The 22,369-nt window shown below is 38.7% G+C and overlaps 1 protein-coding gene across 9 annotated transcripts in view; it reads right to left on the bottom strand.

Annotated features, from left to right (window-relative positions):
- Chd2 (chromodomain helicase DNA binding protein 2) overlaps positions 1–22,369 on the bottom strand; it is a 103,469-nt gene that overhangs the window by 45,614 nt on the left and 35,486 nt on the right. For 7 of the 9 annotated variants that reach the window (XM_048369420.1, XM_048369419.1, XM_048369421.1 and 4 more), the window contains 12 exons: positions 21,103–21,164; positions 16,916–17,023; positions 14,421–14,561; positions 12,674–12,807; positions 11,210–11,435; positions 9,787–9,887; positions 9,263–9,307; positions 8,918–9,096; positions 6,519–6,643; positions 4,636–4,852; positions 2,241–2,330; positions 880–1,070 (listed from right to left, as the gene is read on the bottom strand). In XM_048369420.1, the coding sequence (XP_048225377.1) occupies positions 880–1,070; positions 2,241–2,330; positions 4,636–4,852; positions 6,519–6,643; positions 8,918–9,096; positions 9,263–9,307; positions 9,787–9,887; positions 11,210–11,435; positions 12,674–12,807; positions 14,421–14,561; positions 16,916–17,023; positions 21,103–21,164 (1,619 nt within the window). The remainder of the gene's footprint in view (positions 1–879; positions 1,071–2,240; positions 2,331–4,635; positions 4,853–6,518; positions 6,644–8,917; positions 9,097–9,262; positions 9,308–9,786; positions 9,888–11,209; positions 11,436–12,673; positions 12,808–14,420; positions 14,562–16,915; positions 17,024–21,102; positions 21,165–22,369) is intronic. The other 2 variants (XM_048369424.1, XM_048369423.1) reach the window with 1 other exon arrangement.

Below are 22,369 nucleotides of genomic sequence, written 5' to 3'. Positions count from 1 at the left end.
GCCACAGCGCCACTTCTGGCCATTTTCTGTATATGTGGTGCTGGGGAATCGAACCCAGGGCCTCATGTATATGAGGCAGGCACTCTTGCCACTAGGCCATATCCCCAGCCCTGATCTGGCATGTTTAACAGGCAGAAAGTGACCAGAATGGTAAAGCACAGTAATTAATACAACACGTGATAGGAGGCACAGTGCTACCTACAGGTCAGATTGGGTACAACTTCTAAACTAGAGAAAGGATTTAGGTTTTGTTCTGTTATCACTGAACTCCACAGGTTAATTTTAAAGTTCTATAAAATGTATTTATCATCTCACCTATAAAAATGTAGTAAACATAAAACAAAAAGTAAAAATAAAGGGCTGGGATGTACCTCAATGGCAAAGCACTTGCCTAGCAAGAGCAATGTCCTAGGTTTGATCCCCATTACCAAAAACAAACAAACAAAAAAAGAGATAGTTTAAAAAATCATAAACAAAATAGTAAAAATAAGTAATAAAAAATTGAACAGACATTACAGTTCTTTTAATAAGTCAACCAATAAGATCTATAGCTGATGTTCTGTTCTCAAAGATTTGTATTAACATTCTAACACTAGTCCAACTTTACCTTGTTGACTTTTCAATACATTGATTACCTTATACAACAATGAAGAGGCCTCCTGCTTCCTACTTAACAATTACTTCCCAAATGCTTTTGCTTTCCTCCTTAAATGGCTAATATCTGTTCCCTCTGCTCCCATAGAAGCTCTTACTAAAGTTTCTACCTTGGTTCCCCAAACTATGCCATCTGTTCTCCCGATGGTCTACTAAAAAACATTAAAAAGCAATGGCATTTCAGACAAATTTAGCATCTTTTGAAATACACAGGAAGGAGCTTACTTCTCCGGCATAATAAAGTGCAGCAAGGACCAGAGTTCCTTGAGGGAATTCTGAAGAGGGGTGCCTGTAATCAGGAGCCTATGGTTGGACTTGAAATCAATCAGAGTTTTATATAATAAAGAGTCATCATTCTTCAACCGATGGGCTTCATCCACTCCCAGGAAGGCCCAGTTAATACTGCCCAGCACAGTCTGAAGTGAAAACAAAACAGAGTGAGCCACCAGGTCAGAAAGGAACCCAAAAGTGCTTTCAAGCATTCAATTAGCTCTGTACAAATACTATCACAAAGGTACAAAGACCCATTTATTCTTTGCTGACTTAATATGTTAGGACTCTTATGTTTATTGTCAGATTAATGTCTAAAGAGCACCTCATCATCTAAAAGGTATGGGCAGTCTCTTAAATCAGAAATCACTGCATGCCCCAAGAAAGAACACAGAAACTGATATGGTGAGCAAAAAAAAAAAAAAAATTAAATACACACATAATTTTTGAATTCTAAGATTCTTTTTATTTTTTTTTTTGGCCAGTCCTGGGGCTTCGACTCAGGGCCTGAGCACTGTCCCTGGCTTCTCTTTGCTCAAGGCTAGCACTCTGCCACTTGAGCCACAGCACCACTTCTGGCCGTTTTCTGTAGATGTTGGTGCTGGGGAATTGAACCCAGGGCCTCATGTATACGAGGCAAGCACTCTTGCCACTAGGCCATATCCCCAGCCTCTAAGATTCTTTACTTGTCTATTTCCCATCCCAACTCTTAAGTACAGAAAGAAATACCAAGAGCTACCAGAATGAACTTGATTTACCCTTATTACATGTGATACTTAGTAGCTGTTAAAAAGGAGACCATTCATATCAACTGTTCTACAGAAAAAGCTCAACAATGATGGCTTGGGAGATGCCCAAGATGGCATTCAGGCCCAATTTCCACTAACATAATTTTCAGGTAGTGTACTGGCCAAAATACACTGTTCTCTGGAATAACTCAAGTGGACTAGGCAACATGAGTTCCTCTTCAACTCTAAGGTCCTGATTTTTATTTGTAATCTTATTGCTTGGAGGAACTTATTTGCTCATTTGCTTGCTTTTTTTTTTTTTTTTGGCCAGTCCTGGGCCTTGAACTCAGGGCCTGAGCACTGTCTCTAGCTTCTTTTTGCTCAAGGCTAGCACTCTGCCACTTGAGCCATAGCACCACTTCTAGCCATTTTCTACATATGTGGTGCTGGGGAATTGAACCCGGGGCTTCATGTATTCGAGGTGCTTTTTTTTTTTTTTAAACAAAGTAAAAAAAAAAAAAAATACAAAAAGTGGAAGGCACAAGCCCCAATGCTTCAGATTTAGCTTTTCAGTTGCTAACTACATACCTTATCTTTTAAGAGGATCTCATATGTTGTTATAAGTGCATTGAATTTCAGTCTTTTGGTTTGGGAATGAATCCATTCATATTCCCGTATCTGTAAGAGAAAACAGTATTTAAGACGCAATTTCTATTTCAATCTTCTTTGTCACACAAGTCTTGTGGTAGATGTTAACAGAAACATGCCAAACCAAAAAAAAAAAAAAATCAAAATTTAATTAATAGCCTGTACAATTTGAGCTGATAGACTGAAGTACACAATTGTACAGCAGTAAGAGAATTAAAATATAGATCACTAAACAGTAAATATTTCATTGTCCAATTCAAATAAACAGACCCCCTTCAAATATTTGACCAAGAATATGCATTCATCAGCAATTAAACCTTGGTGAACAGAACTAAAATAGTAATTTCTCAGATCCCTAAAATTTCCTTGCTACCTAGAGTACCTATTAGTTACTCAGGGTAGGGCAATATTTTTACTAAGAAGTAAAACAAATTCTAACCTCTGGTTCCATCAGAAATTTGTTAATCAGAATAGACAGGTCTCCCAAGAAAAAGTAAAGGGAGGCTTAGAGGATAAATATGCAATTTGATATAAACGAAAATATCAGTGTAAGAAACACAAAACTAATGCATCCACACTGACATATGGCCAGTACTCAGCAGCAAACACAATGGCTAATAAAGTTCTCAGTTTGTCAAGTTAGAAATCAGAACAATGATCAGACTAAAAGAATAGTGGAGATCTCAAAGAAAAAATCTCTGATGGGACAATTTCTTAATTTACTTTCTTGATTTGCTTTCATCTTTGGAAGGAATGCTTATAGCTGTTTTTCATCATCTTTAAGTTCTTTTTGTTAAATGCTCTTTTAATGAGTTAATGAAACAATGTAAATATTCTTAGAAACTAGATTATTAAAGGAATGAGATCTGCTATGATTTTTGAAGAACAATGATTCCCCACCCCTCCCCAGGTACAGGAGTATACAATGAATTACTTCCCCACCTCAAGATTGTTCATTTTAATGATAGTTTAATTAAAAAAAAAACTGGAAAGTAAGAAAATGTTTACCACATACATACAAATTGCTGATGGGGGCGGGGGATATGGCCTAATGGCAAGAGTGCTTGCCTCATATACAGGAAGCCCTGGGTTCAATTCCCCAGCACCACATATACAGAAAATGGCCAGAAGTGGCACTGTGGCTCAAGTGGCAAAGTGCTAGCCTTGAGCAAAAAGAAGCCAGGGACAGTGCTCAGGCCCAGAGTTCAAGCCCCAGGACTAGCAAAAAAAAAAAAAAAGAAAAAGAAAAAAATGCTGATGGTTTACTTTTACTACAAGCAATCTCCCAGAAAAAGATTTACATAAAAAGACCAAAGAGGGGCTGGGGATATGGCCTAGTGGCAAGAGAGCTTGCCTCGTATACATGAGGCCCTGGGTTCGATTCCCCAGCACCACATATACAGAAAACGGCCAGAAGTGGCACTGTGGCTCAAGTGGCAGAGTGCTGGCCTTGAGCAAAAGGAAGCCAGGGACAGTGCTCAGGCCCTGAGTCCAAGGCCCAGGACTGGCCAAAAAAAAAAAAAAAGACCAAAGAGCTGAACTCTGGGACCAAAGACAACTATGTCCCAACTCCATGGCTAGCATACTCTAGCTGCCTAGGGACAAGAATTAGATTCTCTGAGTCAATGTCTTCATTAGTCATCTGGAAAGACTACCATCAGCTCTGAAGGCTATCAAGAAGATTACAAGTAATATAGATCAAACTACCCAAGGCAAAGTACTTTATAAAAAGTTAGCAACTACCAAGAAAAGGTTTGCTAAATGAAGATAAATTTAGGTCACCATGTTCTAAATTCAGGAGGCCAAAATGGAAGTTGGTTACCAGGCAAAGAATTATTATTTGCAAATATGAAAGGTGTTTTCTTTCATTTTTCTTGTAAATTATATTACCTTACCATTTTTAAGAGATTGGGAAACAATTCTTAAGAACTACTATTACATTTCTCTGCTAAAACAGCAATTACAGTAACTTTACACAATGTATTAATCTCAGTTTACAATCTTATACAATTCAGTCTTAGAAATACAATCTTCAAACTCAAGTGCCACAAAAAAAAAAAAAAGGAAGGAGGGTGGGAAAAAGAACAAACAAGAAAAATAACAGCAATCCAACTAAGAGAGATTCCTATGCATATACTGCTGTTGTTTTTTTTTATGATCTAGTATGCACTGCATCTTTGTTATACACATAAGTCCTAATATTGGGGATATAGCATAGTGTTCTAAGAATAATTTTACTAAAGACTTCTATAAATAACTCTACAGAAGGCTTAGGTCAGTTTCCCAAATACATTTATAACACAGAGTTCTACCCCAAGTCTTTTTGTTTACACACCGTATTTCTGCTCATCAGGTCACCTATGTAAACCACTACGTTAATCTCTGGTGCCCAGATTTCAAATTCCCTCTGCCATGAGGTGAGGGTGGATAAAGGGACGACTATAAGAAAGGGTCCATACAGCTGGTGTTGGTGGAACAGGTAGGAGAGGAATGATATGGTCTGGATGGTCTTCCCTAGGCCCATTTCATCAGCAAGGATTACACTGTTACTTCTGCAGTAAGAAAAAAGTAAAAACAAAACAATCATTAGTTCACCGACAGTGTGTTCATAAATACCAATGAGGCCAGTGTTTTACACTGACAGCAGAGAAAGGCATCACATGGGGCCTTAGACACATTTCCCCTCATCTGCAATTACTTAAGGATCCTACATAAAAGAAGGAGCCATCAATGGCAGAACAACAAGTGATCTGTGAGCACATTCGAAATCGGACTATCAAAGTCTAGTCAGACTATGTTCTTGATCTTCATGTGAGGTCTGGATTATATAACCATCCAGGGGCTAACCCTTCCAACAGAGAAGGCAGGTTTTGTTATAGATATATACAAGCCTGTAAACCTCAGTGCCAACCACACAAAACTCATGAGCAGGCTGCTAGTCCTCTCCATTCCACTGCAGGCCCAAGTTGTCTAACATTCTATCCAAATGCACCCACTATAAAAGATGTCTAGAATCAGATCCCTAGACCTCATCCAGGGGCTAGGGTGAAGATAACTAGAGAAAGGCTCCAGATTCTTGGGATTAACAAAAAGCACCTTTGAAGAGTCTGGTGCAGGGGTTCTGTGGACCACAGTTTGAGAAACATTGCTCTAGTGGATTCCAATAAAGTATTTTTTTTAATTCCTCAAATGTGCTAACAACTAAAAATAAAAATAGCCAGAATTGGCATATTTGTGGGAAATACAAGTAGCTCTTTGGCAGGAAATTAGGAATCTATGAATGACAAGGTTACAAACATTTTTTTTTAATTCTTTAAACTGTAGTCTAGACCCTTAATACAACAAGTATATAAAAAAAAAAAAGAATGACGAGAAATTAAATAGGTTCTGTTTCCATTATTTACAGCTTTGTGCTTCTTAGTTCCCCTAGTTGCTTATGTGGCTGCCCCCCAAGGCTGTCAGCTCAGGGGTTGTGCACTTCTGGGTTCCCACTTGGTGCCTTCAGCCAGGGCTCCTCACACTCGGCCTGGCTGTACACTGTAACCAGCTCTCCTGCCTGCTTTCAGGGCTTCCGAGAGAAGAGAAAGAAGGGTACTGACACTATCAGTCCCTGTGACATCCATATTTTTACCTATCCTTTAGAAAGATCAGGCGGCACTCTGAAAGCAAAATTATTTATTTCCAAGCATTCAGAATTGGTTATATTGAGACCCAATTTCTCAGTCACACAAACTGAAGCTCCACAATTTTCATAACTAAATATGAAATACTGGATCAGACTTTACAGGACAAATTAACAAGTGGTTTACTTTGGAAATAGTCATTATAAATGAATCTCTGTAACTACAAACCATCTTTCCAGTGTTGAAGAAAACTGCTTGTTTTATTTAGGTGGTTTATACAGGCCTAGCAAGCAACAAGCCTTGAATTCAAACTGCAGGACTTCAAAAAAATAAATGAAAATAAAAATCTTATTTCAGGCTGTAGTTGAATTGCAAAGTAAAGATTTTTGCTTTACTGTTTTTTTAGAGCTTACATGTAAGAGGAGAAATTTGTTCATAGGTATTTCAGGTACTTTTTAAATTATTTATTCCCCAAATACAGAGACATCATGTCTGTCTTGGTTCATGATTAATTTTTCAAGGCCTACAAGGGTTAAGATAGCAATAAAAATGCCTAAAAACAGTGAGGAAAACTTCAAACCTATTTTCTACCTACTTGCACCAGGAATGAGCCAGCCAGTTGAGGCCTTCTAGCTGATAGTCTCGGAGCTCCAGATTTTCTCCTCCTAAGTATGATGGCTGTTTCTTTAAAGCCACAAATCGTGGTCTTTGCTTCAGAGCCTGAAAAACAGAGATTAAGAAAGGCCAGGTGTGAGAAAATGTTCTCCCTGCTGCACTTCCAGTATTAGCCACAAGTGATGTACTGTAACATCAAACTCTCCCATCTGAATCACACCTGACTCCCACCTCCCCTTTTCCAGCCTCCACATTCAAGATTTCACCCTGAAACAACAACAACAAAAAAAAAAAACTGTATTTCTCTTGCTCCTTTTCATAAATAAGTTTGTGAAGAATATTAAATAGCCCTTTCTTTTAAACTCAGATTTTTGTTGCTGTTTTTCGTTTGTTTTTCCCAGTCCTGGGGCTTGAACTCAGGGACTGAGCACTGTACCTGGCTTCTTTTTGCTCATGGCTAGCACTCTGCCGCTTGAGCCACAGCGCCACTTCTGGCTTTTTCTATATATGTGGTGTTGGGCTTCATGTATGCAAGGCAAGCACTCTACCACTAGGCCATACTCCCAGCCCCAAATAGCCCTTTCTTTTTATATCATCTTTGCTGTCCGGCATGAGAGTCTGCTATCTTCCCACAGTTATCTTTATGTTATCTTAGTCTATACCATACAAATATATATATACACTAAATGCTTATTAAGCATGTAATCCTATAATTAAAATAGTATGATTTTAAAATTCTGAAATGCAGTCCACCTACTTTAGTTTGCTAAAGGAAAAAGTACTGTTTTCACCAACAATGGTTTGAAGAACAGAGTTCAAGAAAGGCAGTCTCTAGTGTGTACACAAATATGGGTTCTGTGGCCAATTCAGTTTGTCCAAAATCAAACCTTGTATAGCTACACAAAAAAATTTATTCAGTACAAAAATCCTTTTTTCCAGGAGCATCAGTGATCTATGGAGCCTATTACAAGAGACATCATCCTACCTTTGATGAGGGTATCAATAACTTCAGCTCTACTAATGTAAAAGGCCTAATAATGAATGAAATCTGACTCTTCATTCTCACCCTCCACACACCAGCCATCCATCCACTCCGGCCAAACTGCTCCATAATGGTTCTTGCATCCAATCCTTCCATGCCACAGCTACATCCTTCATGCTAATTCTTCATTCATGTTGTTCTATGACATCTTACTGGCTGGGTCTTCTGGCACCAGTCTCCTACACTCTGCCATTAGATGAAGCTTTCTAAATACAATATGCTTCCACCCTGCTCCTCTACTCAGTAGTGCACTGCTGGCTGTAGGATAAAGTCAAGATGCCCTTCCTTAAAGTAGTCAAGACACACAAGCTTTAACAAAAATGCATTCGACTCACCAACACCATATCTGTGTGAGATCTCCTTCTCTCCCCTCACTACTCCTCACTCTTCTTTCTCTAGTTCTCTACTATAAAAACTTCATGTGAGGAAAATCCCTGGGACCCTTCTTGTCTATCAAACAGAAATCTACTCCTCAAGGGCCAGTGACAGTTGAAGCACCGATTTCCTCTAAGACGCCTTCAATGACCAGAGATTTCTACACCTCTGTACTCTTCTGGATCATAGATTCTCCATTACATTCATGTGACCCACAATCACACACTAACTTTCACCATGCTTGATACATATGTTTATTACTTTTAAGGACCCAGGCAGACAACTTTCCAAATGAATAAATTCCAATGAAGGAAAAGGATTTCTGCAGCCAATACAGCAAATTATAAAGCTAATATACATTAGCCAGATGTGATGGCTTATAATGCTGATGAGTTGAGAGTCTGAGAATGAGAGGATTATGGTGCAAGACTAGCCTGGGCAAAAAGATTACAAGGCACATTTCAACAGAAAAAGCTGAGTGTTATGGTATGTACCTGTCATCCCAACTGTGAGGAAAGCATAATAGGAGGACTGCAGTCCAGACTGGCCTGGACAAAAGATCCTATCTCACAAGTAACCAGAACAAAATGAACTGGAGGCATGGCTCAAGTGGTAGAAAATCTGCCTAACAAGCCCAAGGCCCTAAGTTCAAACCTCAACATATGCAAAATAAGCACAGAAAGAAAAGCTCATAGATTCGAGCTTATAACTTAGAATTCCTGTCTCTTTTTGAAGTGCCTAAATATTTTCTTCAAGTATTCCCCACGATGTGCCTCTCTAAGTGATAAGACTAAAGAAGTTAGAAAAGCCATTGTACAATTGGTCCTCTCACTTGTACATCATCTCTGTTCATTTCAAAATGGGAACTATCACTTTCTCTTGTAATATTTTTGCCTCTCAAAATCTATGTAACTAAATCTTTCTAGTGCCCCTCAAAAAAACAAAATCCGACCATGGCTAACCTTGCATTCTCTCGTCGGGATAGTTTTTGAGTTGTTCCGACTGTGGAAACTGTCGATGCAGTTCTGGAACTTCTTCCCAATGAGGGCTTCATCCTCCCAGCTGCACTCTGAATAGGGCAGCCCCATCCATTTGCATAGATACTCAGGTTCATTGGAAGGCGCTGGCTTCCGACTATGAGCTATTTCATATATAAAAATGTGTATATCAACTCAACATGAGAGTGACATTGTTTTCCATGTATAACCAATGAGAACTACGTGACCAATCTTTAAGAAATCTGAAAAATTATAAAAATCTTAAATGCTAAACAACATTTATAATTTTAAAAAAAAAAGACCTCTTACCTGGAAAATCTGTTTGGCCCAATGTAGATTTACTTGTCTTCACAGCTTTGAAAAATGGAAAAAAAAAAGTTACAACCATCACCTGACACTTCTCTCATGCCCACATTCAAATTTATGAGCAAACCTTGCTAGCTTTTACTTCAGAATAAATTTAGGGCCAGGAACTGGTGGCTCCCATCTGTAATCCTGGATTAGATCAGAAGGCTCACAGCTAATCAGGAGGCTGAGATCTGAGGAGCAAGATCTAAAGCCAGCCCAGAAGACAGATCTGAGACTCTTATCTCCAGTTAACAAAAAGAAATCCACAACTAGAATGATAAGAGCACTAGCCCTGACTGAAAAAGTTAAGCAAGAGTGAAAAACCTTGAGTTCAAGTCCCAGTACCAGTACTAAATAAATAAATGTGTTGATCTAGTCTAAAAAAAGTAAATCTACAAAATGCAAATTTTATTTATACTACCTTAAATACATAGACTTTTTTTTTTTAGTTTAAACATGGCTAACCTAAGTTTCAATGTACTTACCAATTACTCTTTCTACTATCTGATACTGTTTATTCAACTCTGAGGCTAACTCTTGTTGGCAATTGAAATATTCCACATCTTCAGGAGACACTTTTCCTAACCTGGACAGAAGATTGAAAGGGAATATGTCAATCAGATTTGAGGGCTCTATACACATACCTCAGAGCAAGAATCTAAGGCAGAAAAGGACACTTAGGCCTGATGTCAGTGATTCCTGCCAGTAATCCTAGCTACTTGAGGGCTGGGGATATGGCCTAGTGGCAAGAGTGCCTGCCTCATATACATGAGGCCCTGGGTTCGATTCCCCAGCACCACGTATACAGAAAACGGCCAGAAGTGACGCTGTGGCTCAAGTGGCAGAGTGCTAGCCTTGAGCAAAAAGAAGCCAGGGACAGTGCTCAGGCCCTGAGTCCAAGCCCCAGGACTGGCAAAAAAAAAAAAAAATCCTAGCTAATTGGGAGGCTGAGACCTGGAGGATCAAGGTTTGAATTCAGCATGATCAGTAAAGTTCAGGAAACATCTTATCAACAGAAAACTAGATATAATAGTAGCAAGAGCTTGGAAGCAAAAGGAAAGCAAGATATTATCTCAAAAATTTTTTGCTAGTTAGCAAAAATCCAGGCTGGAGACAGGCTCTGTGTAGCATAAGGCCCTGAGGTCAAACCCCAGCACAAACACATACACACTCGGACAAAAAGGAAAAAGTATTATTAGCTTCCATCTGTTCCTTTAATAAGCTTTACTATGTTCAAATTTGTGATTTAAAAAAAAAAACAAAACGATGGGGCTGGGGGGATATGGCCTAGTGGCAAGAGTGCTTGCCTCATGTACATGAGGCCCTGGGTTCAATTCCCCAGCACCACATATACAGAAAACGGCCAGAAGTGGCGCTGTGGCTCAAGTGGCGGAGTGCTAGCCTTGAGCAAAACAGAAGCCAGGGACAGTGCTCAGGCCCTGAGTCCAAGGCCCAGGACTGGCCAAAAAAAAACCACAACTATATCTGCAAGTTTCATAATATCCAATTGTATCATAACCCAAAATGTTGATGCTTTGCATCAAAGCCACTCCAGCCTATGCACAGAAAAACAACGTTCTTGGAGATGGGCCAAAATTCAAATCCTCAGGTCATGTGCACAGCTGTTCTCTACCTCGATCTTCCCAACCAATTACAAACCTCACATCTTTACTGATAAAACTGAAGAGATAATGCCTAAATAATATGTCCTGAGCAATCATTAATTCTAAAAACTTAATGTAAAATTAAGTAGTGTCTTCAGGTCACAATTTCACAAAATATGGCTACATGTTCACATGGCCAAAGCAAAATCTGAGATCTTTAGCTCTGTTGTTTTGCATACATTATTTTAAAGGCTTCCCTTCCCTCATGCTGTAACTATCTTCTCAACCCAAGATGGAAATATACCATTGTTTGATTTCATCTTCCTTCTTCTTGAAGTTCTCTAGCTTTTTTAGACCCTTCACTTTCTGTTGTTGTAAGGATTCTTCACTTTCCCAGGTGCTGTGAATGTAAGACCAACCCTTCCACTTGATGAGATACTGGATTTCTCCTTCATCCTTCTCAATGTCAAAGTCACCACTAGGGTCTCCATTAGCTTCAACAGCATACACAGTAGTAGAAGCTCCAGTGGCTGAGAAAGAATTCAGATACAAAAATAAGACAATAAAAACCTGCCCAAGTAAACAACTGTCAACAAGAGTCCTTCATTCAGTGAGCCATCAAATGAGTCTGACTTAAAATAAGTAGAAGCTCACAATACAGGATGGACTTGGTCAGTAATGTCCAATACTTTCAAGATGCTAACTCTATTTTAATATTTGCTTTCCAAAGTTTGCAGGGGAATCAAAGCAAATCCTTTGTCCAAACAATAAAATTAGAGTAGAATTGACCTTTTATCATCTTTCCCATTCAACAAATCCCTGTCACTAGAAGTGTGAACAGGAATTGAAAACACTCTCCCCTCACTAACCCACCCTCCCAAAGCTTTCTGTTAACTCTCTGGTGCTCAAGTGAAGCCAGAATGAGGAATAAAGAGGGGGTAGGAGACAGATATAGAGACCTATAATTCTAGCACTTGAGATGCAGAAGCTGTTAAGTCACAAGTTTCAGACCAGTCTGGGCTACACAGCCACATTCTGTCTCAAAAAAGGCTAAAAGAAGTTGGAGGGTAAAGGGACAGGGGAGAGACAATAATATACATTATCTTAATATTTCTGAGATGAGGGGCTGGGGATATGGCCTAGTGGCAAGAGTGCTTGCTTCGTATACATGAGCCCCTGGGTTCAATTCCCCAGCACCACATATACAGAAAATGGCCAGAAGTGGCGCTGTGGCTCAAGTGGCAGAGTGCTAGCCTTGAGCAAAAAGAAGCCAGGGACAGTGCTCAGGCCCTGAGTCTAAGCCCCAGGACTGGCCAAAAAAAAAAAAATATATATATATATATATATATGTATATTTCATATACATATATATATATATTTCTGAGATGAAAAAGTTATGAGACATCTCAAAGGGTCATTTTTCAAACCTTTCATTATTACCCATACATGTATTTAAAGAGCTGATTGATTTTTACAAGAAGATTCAGAAACTAATGAGCAACTGTGTCTGCCATATCACAGCTTTATAAAACATTAGTACTCATCTTTACCAGTTTAATTTATTTAAAACCTCGAGGACAAACTGTGTCTCTCTGCCCTCAGCTCTAAATGCAATGATTAAGTCACAAAGACTTTACAATAAATCCAAGTGTGAGCTAAAATTCATCACATCTGAGTGAAAGCTAGGACTCCGTCAAATTTGACTCCATCAAATCTGAGACTCACTGAGTGGACACTACAAGCTAATTGACTTCTCAAAGATACAAACCTCCTTTCTTTCCCTGTCGTGAATCTAAGACCTTTTCAATAGTTTCGCTGTTATCTTGCTGTTCATCAACCCCTTCTCCTGTCATTTCAATGAGATCATCGGAGTCAGTCTCAAAGTCATCATCTTCTTTATAACTGCATAGTAAACAACAATGAGTAAGTGAAAACTAAACACCCACATACAACAGCACTAGAATAAGGTCTCACCATACCATGTGACAGTTGTCACTCACTGGTCCCATCACTCACTTTTTTCCTACTTCAAGTACTGACCTGCTCACAGATAGCACAAGAAAGCTAACTCACACTGCAGAACAAATACAGTGTGCTCATGCTAATTTGTGAAGCAAGACACAGACAACAACAAGGACACTCTAGTTGTTTTTTTACTTGTTAGGATTAGATCATTACCATGCAAACAAGGAAGCTATCACACACAAAAAAATAAGTGCAAACATACATAATGGAAAAAAATTGCTACTATGTAATTCCCCATTTTATGTCCCAATAGAAAGTATATGAAATGAAGACAGGCACCAGTGGTTCATGCCTATAGTCCTAACAAGTCAGTATGTTGAGATCTGAGGTATGCAGTTCAAAGCCAGCCCCAGTAGGAAAGTACATGAGACTGGTACCTCTAAATAACCATCAAAAAAATATAAAATAGCCTGAGAATATGGTAGAGTGCTTGCCTGGTATGCATGAAATCCTGGGTTCATTTCCTCAGTACCACATAAACAGAAAAGGCCAGAAATGGTGCTGGGGCTCAAGTGGCAGAATGCTAGCTTTGAGCAAAAGAAGCTCAGGGACAGTGCCTAGGCCCTGAGTTCAAGCCCCAGGACTGGCAAAAAAAAAAAAAAAAAGGTGAAATGTACCCAGCACTCTGAAGGCCAATGGGAAGATTATAAGTTCAAGGCCAGCCTTGGATACATAGCAAGACCCTGTTTCAAAAACCCAAAAATGAAAAAACTATAGCAAAATAGACATAGAAAATGTAAGCTTTTATAGTTTGACAGTCACCGAAAATTAAAACGTAATTCTACATGCAGTGCAGTTAATAGTAAGACAGAGTGCCAAACTATACATTAGCATATTCAAAGCCCAACCCTGGTTTATAATTATTAATTGCTAAATCAGACCAGTAGTATCACTAGGATATAGTTTTACCACTTCTATGTGGGACAAAGAAACCTGAATATGTTCTTTAAAAAATTCAAATGCCCTTCAATTTCCCTAGGGTTAAACACCAATGTTTACAAATATCTATCTGCTTCACTATTGCTTCACAGATGATTACTAAATTTTGATAAAAATTATGGACAAATCCTAACAAGTACACTGGACCTCAGAAAAATTTATGATTCAAAATAATAGAAATGTGGTTCAAATGGTAGAGCACCTAACAACTGTAAAGTCCTGAGTTCAAGCCTTAGTACCACAAAAAGAAGCAATTGAGAAATATAAATATAATAGAAACACATTTCTTGAGAGAATGTTATAAAATGAAGATACAAACAGTAACACTTAGGTAAGACATAAACTTGAAAGAATTTAAAATGAACCAATGATATGTCCTACTCTACTTGGCTCAACACCATTCATTTCCCAAGAAGGAGAAACCGATTTCTGATGGCAACTTTAGCACATGGTTGTTAATTTTGCCTACACAAATGCATTATCTTAGGACTTACTTAACCACGTTCTAAGCAAGTACACTATTACCCAGATATCTCTGGGGCACCACTTACCTAACGTTTTTAGCTGCTCTTCGACGAGTCTGCCTCTTGGGAGCTTCATCGTCATCGTCATCATCATCAGAAGACTCTTGCTTTTTCCTTTTCCCACGCTGAGTCTTCGTTTGCTTTTTAAGAGAAGGTTTAGGCACTGTTCTGAAATGAAACAAAGAAAAACAGAAACATTACTCAATCATTGAGTATCTACTTCCAATCTACAGAATGCTCTTTCCCTGAGCAGTGAGACATATACAGAATTCACTGGAGAAATGTAAAAACTCGGGGTCTCAATTCCAGACATTCTTCTACCTCACTAAAGAATTTGTATTTTCAACTTTCTGGGAAAGAAGAGTGAATACTTCTCACTGCTCATCAGAATCACCTGACATTAAAAAATGTGGGGTGGGTTGTTGATGTATCTTTTTGTGGACAATTTGGAAATGCCCACCAAACTTAACAGTCCTAGTGTCAACTGCAGAAACTAATCTTACACACAGAATTAGGGACCCATTGAAGCATCACGTGTAATGACAAAAGAGGTGAACTACTTACTCCAAATGTCCCTCATCTGGTAATTAAACAGAGTACATAGTCACTAAAAGAGAACAGGGAATTTTCGGCATCCTGATATGAAAAGAGTTCTAAAATGAGGAAACATGCACAGGTTGCACAACTGACTGCTATCTGTACAAATGGGAATAAAAGACAAGAAAGAACTACACATAGACTTTGGATGATGTGCACCTGAAAGACTAAGAAACAAGCCACCCTAAACTCCTAGAATACACTGAGGAAATGGCCCCTTTTGTTATCCCCATGCCATCAAGACTGAACATCATAGCTGAGAAGCTGTCAAGAGAAAATCTTCAAATATTAATGACAAAATAATGAAAGAAGTAGAAAAGATACAGAAATTCAGTCATGTTACTGTTTCTCTAGTGTAACCAATCCTAGACAAATGATCAAGGATTCAATAAATGGGTGAAAATCTAGAAGTGACACTTCAGTCTTCAAAGCTTTAACTCAGATGCAAAAAGTCAGTGGATGCCTTTCCCTGATGGGTATGGGGACAAATAAAATGCCCTACCTTGGACAGGGGGTGGCAAGGGATTTTAGGCTTTTCCAGCCAAGAGGCAAACTAAGACCATTGTGTGGGTACTTACATAAGTAAATTTTTATAAAATTTTACTGATAAAACTCAAGCTAAAATAACCATTGGTTATATATGTATGTATACCTGTTAAGAACAGAACAAGAAAATGATAGGTGTTTATCTACAAAAAATAGAATTCTTCAGGTGACATTTCACTTAATATTCATATTTAGTACTCTCTATTATCTAGTTATTATCTAGTATTATCAAATCTACTATTAGCTCTCATGCCACATAAAAACAGGTAGTAGCTGGTGGGAATTGACCCAGAGATTATATTTTGATGACTATATCCTAAGCAATATGGGCAAGGAGCTAAATTTTCATGGGGCCTACCATCTGCTTTCCTTCATCTGTCCTCAGTACCTTAGGTTGTCATCTGATCAAATATAACTAATATTTACTGCCATTTCAATCTACCTCTTTATCTAAAAAACTACATTCTCTGCTTCATGCTATACACTTTATATGGATAATTGTTGCCTTTAATCAGCCAAATAGTGCTTGACAGTTAAAAATTAATTCTCCCCCAATGAACCTGTCTCCTGGCCCAACACTGCAGATGTGTTTATACCTCCCTCCCAACTAGACTGCTATGAAGAAGTATGATCAAAGTACATCAAATGGGCTGGGGATATAGCCTAGTGGCAAGAGCGCTTGCCGCGTATACATGAAGCCCTGGGTTCGATTCCCCAGCACCACATATACAGAAAATGGCCAGAAGTGGCGCTGTGACTCAAGTGGCAGAGTGCTAGCCTTGAGCAAAAAGAAGCCAGGGACAGTGCTCAGGCCCTGAGTCCAAGGCCCAGGACTGGCAAAAAAAAAAGTACATCAAATGTACCTAAGAAAAATGCCATAATAAAGCCCGTTGTTTCATACAATTAATAAACACAGGTAAGAAACTAATAAAAATTCCATGAAGGCTGGACACTGACAGCTCACACTCATAATCCTTGCTACTCAGTAGGACTGAGATCTAAAGATCACAGTACAAAGCCGGCTTGGGCAGCAAAGTCTGTGAGACTCTTATCTCCAACTAACAACCAGAAAACCAGAAGTGGATCTGTGGCTCAAAGTGGTAGAGCGCTAACCTTGAGGAAAAGAGCTCAGAGATGGTGCTCAGGCCCCAAGTTTAAGCCTCATAACTGATCAAAGAAAAAAAAAACAAAAAAGAATCAATAAAAATTTTAAAGAAATATATCCATGCAAGTAAGCCATAATCGATGTGAATAGCCATTAATGATTTCTCAGGAAGTGAACTCTGAATCACACTCTCCAGCAGGACATCGTTCTTCTTTCCCCATAGAAAGCAAAGTAAGCTCATCCCAAGCAGAGACTTCACATGCAAACCATGCACCTTCTGGGGACAGGTCTTCTGGCTTTCACTCTTTTTTGCTCTGGTTCACTCTCTGCACTGGTGCCTTGCTCCTGTTCATCTTCTGAAGGCTCCCGTTTCCATTTTTCTCTGTGATCAAAAGTAAAACAATATTTCCTAAAAGACTTCTTCAAGCTAATCAGTCTTGTAAGACAAATATCAACAAATTTATTGAAAAAGCAGAACATGCATATTTACATTTTACTTCTTTTCAAAGAGATGGTTTTGTTAGTGATCCTTTTTGGCTACAACTATTCCTATTAGCTCAAGTGAGTAAATGACTCAATGACTAAATAAATAAATAAGGAAATTGGGGTGGACTTTTCAAACCATCTGTTCTAAGGGAAAATACTGTGACAGTTCTCAAATTCTCTTTTATCTACCAGTGTAAGTGAAAAGACTGCAGCCATAACACCTACTTGATAAATGGCTCCCAAAGTATTGCATGCATCAGAACCATCTAACGGGCTATTTACAAAGAAAGGCTGGATCATAGTCAGAATTTCTGATTCAAAAGGTCCAAAGTGAAACCTAATACTTTTAATGTTTAAAAAATGCCACACACACACACACACACACACACACACACACACACAATGTTGATATTGGGTATAATCATTTTATTGAATTATGTGTGTGTTACGTAGTGCTAGGTATTGATCCCATACCTCACATCATGCTAGGTTAAGTACTGTACTACATACCCAGGCCTTAATAATTTTATCTTTAGAATATATTTAAGGACACAGCATTTGTATTTATTTTTCAGTAATAAATCTACTACCATACTAAATGCCAGTTCTGCTCGATATATTTTGAAAAAGTTACTGCATAAGGTAGGTAGTTCTTTTAATCTTTGATGGTTCATAAGGATATCACAGAGCAACAATCTAGAGAGATGGTTTGAGAGCTATATAGAAGGTATCCTTCTATCCCAGCTCTAGGTTATTTAAAGATCAAACAAGTAATCACAAGACTTAACCTATTTTCTCACCTGTTGGAGGAAAAAAACAAAAGCTACTGGACATGAACTACCCAGAAAAAAAACAGGTTTTCTCTATAAACAAAACCCTCACCACTGTGCCTCTCTGCAGGGAACAGAGTTGTGCAGAAGGTACTTCTGAAACTGAAAGGGTAAAATCTGTAATTCCTCATAGGAGAACAAGTTAAAATGTCATCAAATCATACTCCGAGATGACATGATTTGCAGATGTGTGAGGTCCTAAAAACTACAAATTGTCTGATGCCTGAAACAAGATAGGGGAAAATACTCAAGGTTTCCATGAAAGGACAGTGGAAATAAGTACACTGCTCAAATCCTGCTGGCACTGTCTGTTCTCATGCCCATTTTCTGTTGACAGTAGCTGATTTCTTGCATGTTATGCCTCTTTTGGGCCAGCACTTAGGCTTGAACTCAGGGCCTCTGCTATTTCACTCATGACTGGTAGTCTGCCACTCACACCACATCTCCAGTTTAACATCTGATTAACTGCGGGGTCTCTCAGAATTGTCTGCCTAGTCTAGTTTTGAACTATAATCCTCTAGGCCTCAGTCCCAAAGTAGCTATGATTATAGGCATGAGCCACTGGTACAGTTTCAACTTTTTCGTTCACCTTTAAAATGTAAATAGACATGGCCCTTTAAGTCAGTTAAGAAATGAACTGCCATATCAGTCTGATACAGAAAGTACTTTGGAAAGGGGTAAGTTTTGTTGTTTACTAATATCTATCAATCTGTCTTTACATTAAAGTCCTCTTAATACATGCTCTGGACACCTGTCTTACTTTTCTTCCCAAGTCTATTTAAATTCGAGTTCTTTTAAGCCGAAACCAAACTGTGTGTGTGTGTGTGTGTGCACGTGTTAAAGAAAAACAATTCAGTAGTTGGGGCTAAAAGATCATAAAGTATGAGCCTTAGACTCAGATGGCTCAGAAAACATGCACAGCATATAAAGTATACATGAAGACAGCTCCTTCACATCAGTTTTAGAAGGACAGTTTTACAAACACAATAAATAGGTTCCATTACACTTGCTTAGATCAGAAGCCCCTGACAAGACTAAGGCCGTCTGCCTTCTATAAATATGGTTGAGTCAGACATGTCACAAAACATCTCTAAAAAGCAGACAAAGGTCTCCAAAGCCAATGATGGGACACAGGCAGAACACAGCCTTCTAAGATGCTGAAGAGCCCAAGTCAGCTTAGTGTTTGTCCAACTGTAAGTAAACATCACAAACACAAATGGAATTTAAGTGATATACTGGGCAGTTTAAGCATTTAACTTTTCTGTAAAGTTCTTGAATAATCTACCCTTAATGCATCAAAATCAGAGGACAACTTCAATTAACAACTGGGTAGTCAGAGTAAATATTACTCTATTTTGGAGATGAGGAAATTAGTTTAAAAAAAAAAAAACTCAAATCTGGGTGTGGTGGTACACACCTATAATTCCAGTGTTCAGAAGGCTAAGTCAGGAGGACCACAGGTGTGAGTCACGCCTAGGGTACATTGTAAATTTTTAAAACTCAAACTATTTCCCTTAGGCTGCATATTTAAGATTACCAGTATTCTAGAATCAGAGATCTTCAGCTTTTTCAGTTTTGTTGTTGTTGTTGTTGTGTTGTTGTTGTTGTTTGGCCTGTCCTAGGGCTTAGACTCAGGGCCTGAGCACTGTCCCCTGGCTTCTTTTTGCTCAAGGCTAGCACTCTGCCAACTCGAGCCACAGCGCCACTTCTGGCCTTTTCTATATATGTGGTGCTGAGGAATTGAACCTAGAGCTTCATGTATACCAGGTAAACACTCGTGCCACTAGGCCATATTCCCAGCCCCTGATTTTCAGCTCTTAATAGAAGCCATAGACAACTGTTTAACCTTAGGATCTGTGTCTATTCAAAGTTTAGAAAATCAACATTTTTCTACGAAAATCTATAGAATAGATAAAATTCATATAGTGAAAGGGACTGCACCCTCAAAGAACTGTACAAATTATTTACAAAACAAATATTTTCACTATAGAGTTTGAAAAATTAAACTAATGAACATGTGATCTATTTCGTATAGTATTTTTACATTAAGCTTAAGAACTAAATTTTTCTGGCCTGTGTACAATTAAAATTGTATGGAAACAGAGCCAGCCGTGGCCAGCCGTGGTAGTAACATCTGTAATCCCAACATTTGGTTATGAGGTTCAAGGCCATAGCAAATTTCTGTCTAAAATGAAAAGGAAAGGAGAAGGGAGGAAGGAAGGGACAGAGGAAAGGAGGGAGGGAGGGAGGGAGGGAGGGAGGGAGGGAGGGAGGGAGGGAAAGTATAAATACAGAATATATTTCATACCAAAATGGAGGCTCAAATTAAACATGACAACCAAAAATGGCAAATTTAAAATTATTCTTTGGGACTGGGAATATGGCCTAGTGTTAGAGTGCTTGCCTTGTATACATGAAGCCCTGGGTTCGATTACTCAGCACCACATATATAGAAAAGGTCAGGTGGCGCTATGGCTCAAGTGGCAGAGTGCTAGCCTTGAGCAAAAAGAAGTCAAGGACAGTGCTCAGGCCCTGAGTTCAAGCCCCAGTGCTGGCAAAAATAAATATATATACATACATAAATAAATAAAATTATTCTTTACTTACCAGGAATACCAAATATTTATTAGGTATTTTATGTATTTTTAAGGAAAAAATTAACTGAGCTAATCTGACTAAAGAAATAGACAAGGTAGAGTCTGCCAAAAGGAATAACCAGGGCTGGGAATGTGGCCTAGTGGCAAAGTGCTTGCCTTGTATACATGAAGCCCTGGGTTCAATTCCTCAACACCACATATATAGAAAACGGCCAGAAGTGGTGCTGTGGCTCAGGTGGCAGAGTACTAGCCTTGAGCAAAAAGAAGCCAGGGACAGTGCTCAGGCCCTGAGTACAAGGAACTGGTTAAAAAAAAAATAAAGGAATAACCACCTGCCAAATGCATGTGGACCCCTTCTATGTGTGAAGCCACGAGCCCTAAGGTTCAGTAATGCTGTAACTATAACAAGAAAGGACAAACAGAAACCGCATCTAGGAGACAGAAGCAGACACTGAGTGAGACCCACAACAGACTGGAGATATAATATAGGTTGTCCCAGAAGGGCAATATGTTCAGGCTAAGTTATTTTCCTCCATGAAAAGACTTACTGTTTTTTCAGTTGCCTCTGGCCTCTTCTTTTTGGGCTCCCACTCTCAGACCCGCTACTTGCCTTTAGTGTAGGGGGGGGGGGGAAACAATTACATACTTTAATTTTAGTAAGTCTTATAAACTTTAAAAGTCTCATCCTTTTGGATGATGCAAGTATCAAGTGAAAATGCTAGTGCATTTAACCAATGTATCTTTAAGGCACTCTGCTGATCCCTTCACTTTAGACTCACAATGTATGCTAAATGATTATTGAAAAGTCCTTTGTAGATAGCACTATGCCAAATAATAGTTTGAGTCACAAAATAGCTTTTTGCCCCAAAATTAGCAAAATGGCAAGCCACTTCTATTGCTGTTCGGGTCATGTCCTACCACGAATGTGTTAACATATGGAAGAGGAAAAGGTTTAAACAACTATGTGATAACAACGAGGACTTAGTCACCAAGTGCCAAATGCCATGGGACAGGAAAGCAAAAGCTCAGAAGTCACCAAACTCAAAGCATCACAAATGCAATGCAGGTGATAGGATGAATTCAATTTTTAAAGCACATTTACTAAGATTCCACATCCATCCTTTGAGTTATCAATATTTAACTTTCATCATGCTGCAGAGTTGAGAATAGCAAAGTCCTCCTAAGAAGGCAGAAAGGGGACATTTCACTGACACTTAGAGCATCTCCTCAGAATCAAGCCTTTGATCCTACTATGAAGGTAAGAATTTATAAAAATATCGCACCATCTGAGGAAAGTAAGAGAAGTCTGATTCTACAGGCAACACAATACCATCTATCTATTCGCTCTCTACCTATTAGATGAGAGTGAAAATGTGAGAAACTCATTCCCTGGAAATGATCTAGGAAACCAAATTTGCAGAAACTAAACAAGATAAAACTTAGCATTCCCCTCCCTTTCCTTTCTCAGGAATAAGTCTAAATTTATTTTGGTTATTCCACTTGTTCAACAAAAAAGCTACGCATTTAACAAAAATCTAGACTTAGAAGTTAAGTCCTTGCTACAATTTTACTGAGAATCTTAAGTAAAAGAACAAAAAAGGCTAAGGCCAGTTCTGCATATTAAGCTAGTGCAATATGGAAATGTTACTACTATATGATTATTTTGATAAGTTCTTTTTATAACCAAGTAACATCTTGCCTGACTTTGTTCCCAGGAAGGTCCCATTAAGAGTCAAAAACCTCCCATGGTTGATGTCCACTCGTGTTAAAGGTAAAAACATCCCAGAATCCCAGAGGATAAGGCTAGACAGGAAA

This window comes from Perognathus longimembris, chromosome 20 (assembly GCF_023159225.1).
Source record: "Perognathus longimembris pacificus isolate PPM17 chromosome 20, ASM2315922v1, whole genome shotgun sequence".
NCBI lineage: Eukaryota > Metazoa > Chordata > Mammalia > Rodentia > Heteromyidae > Perognathus > Perognathus longimembris.
This window is presented reverse-complemented; position numbering and strand designations above follow the sequence as displayed.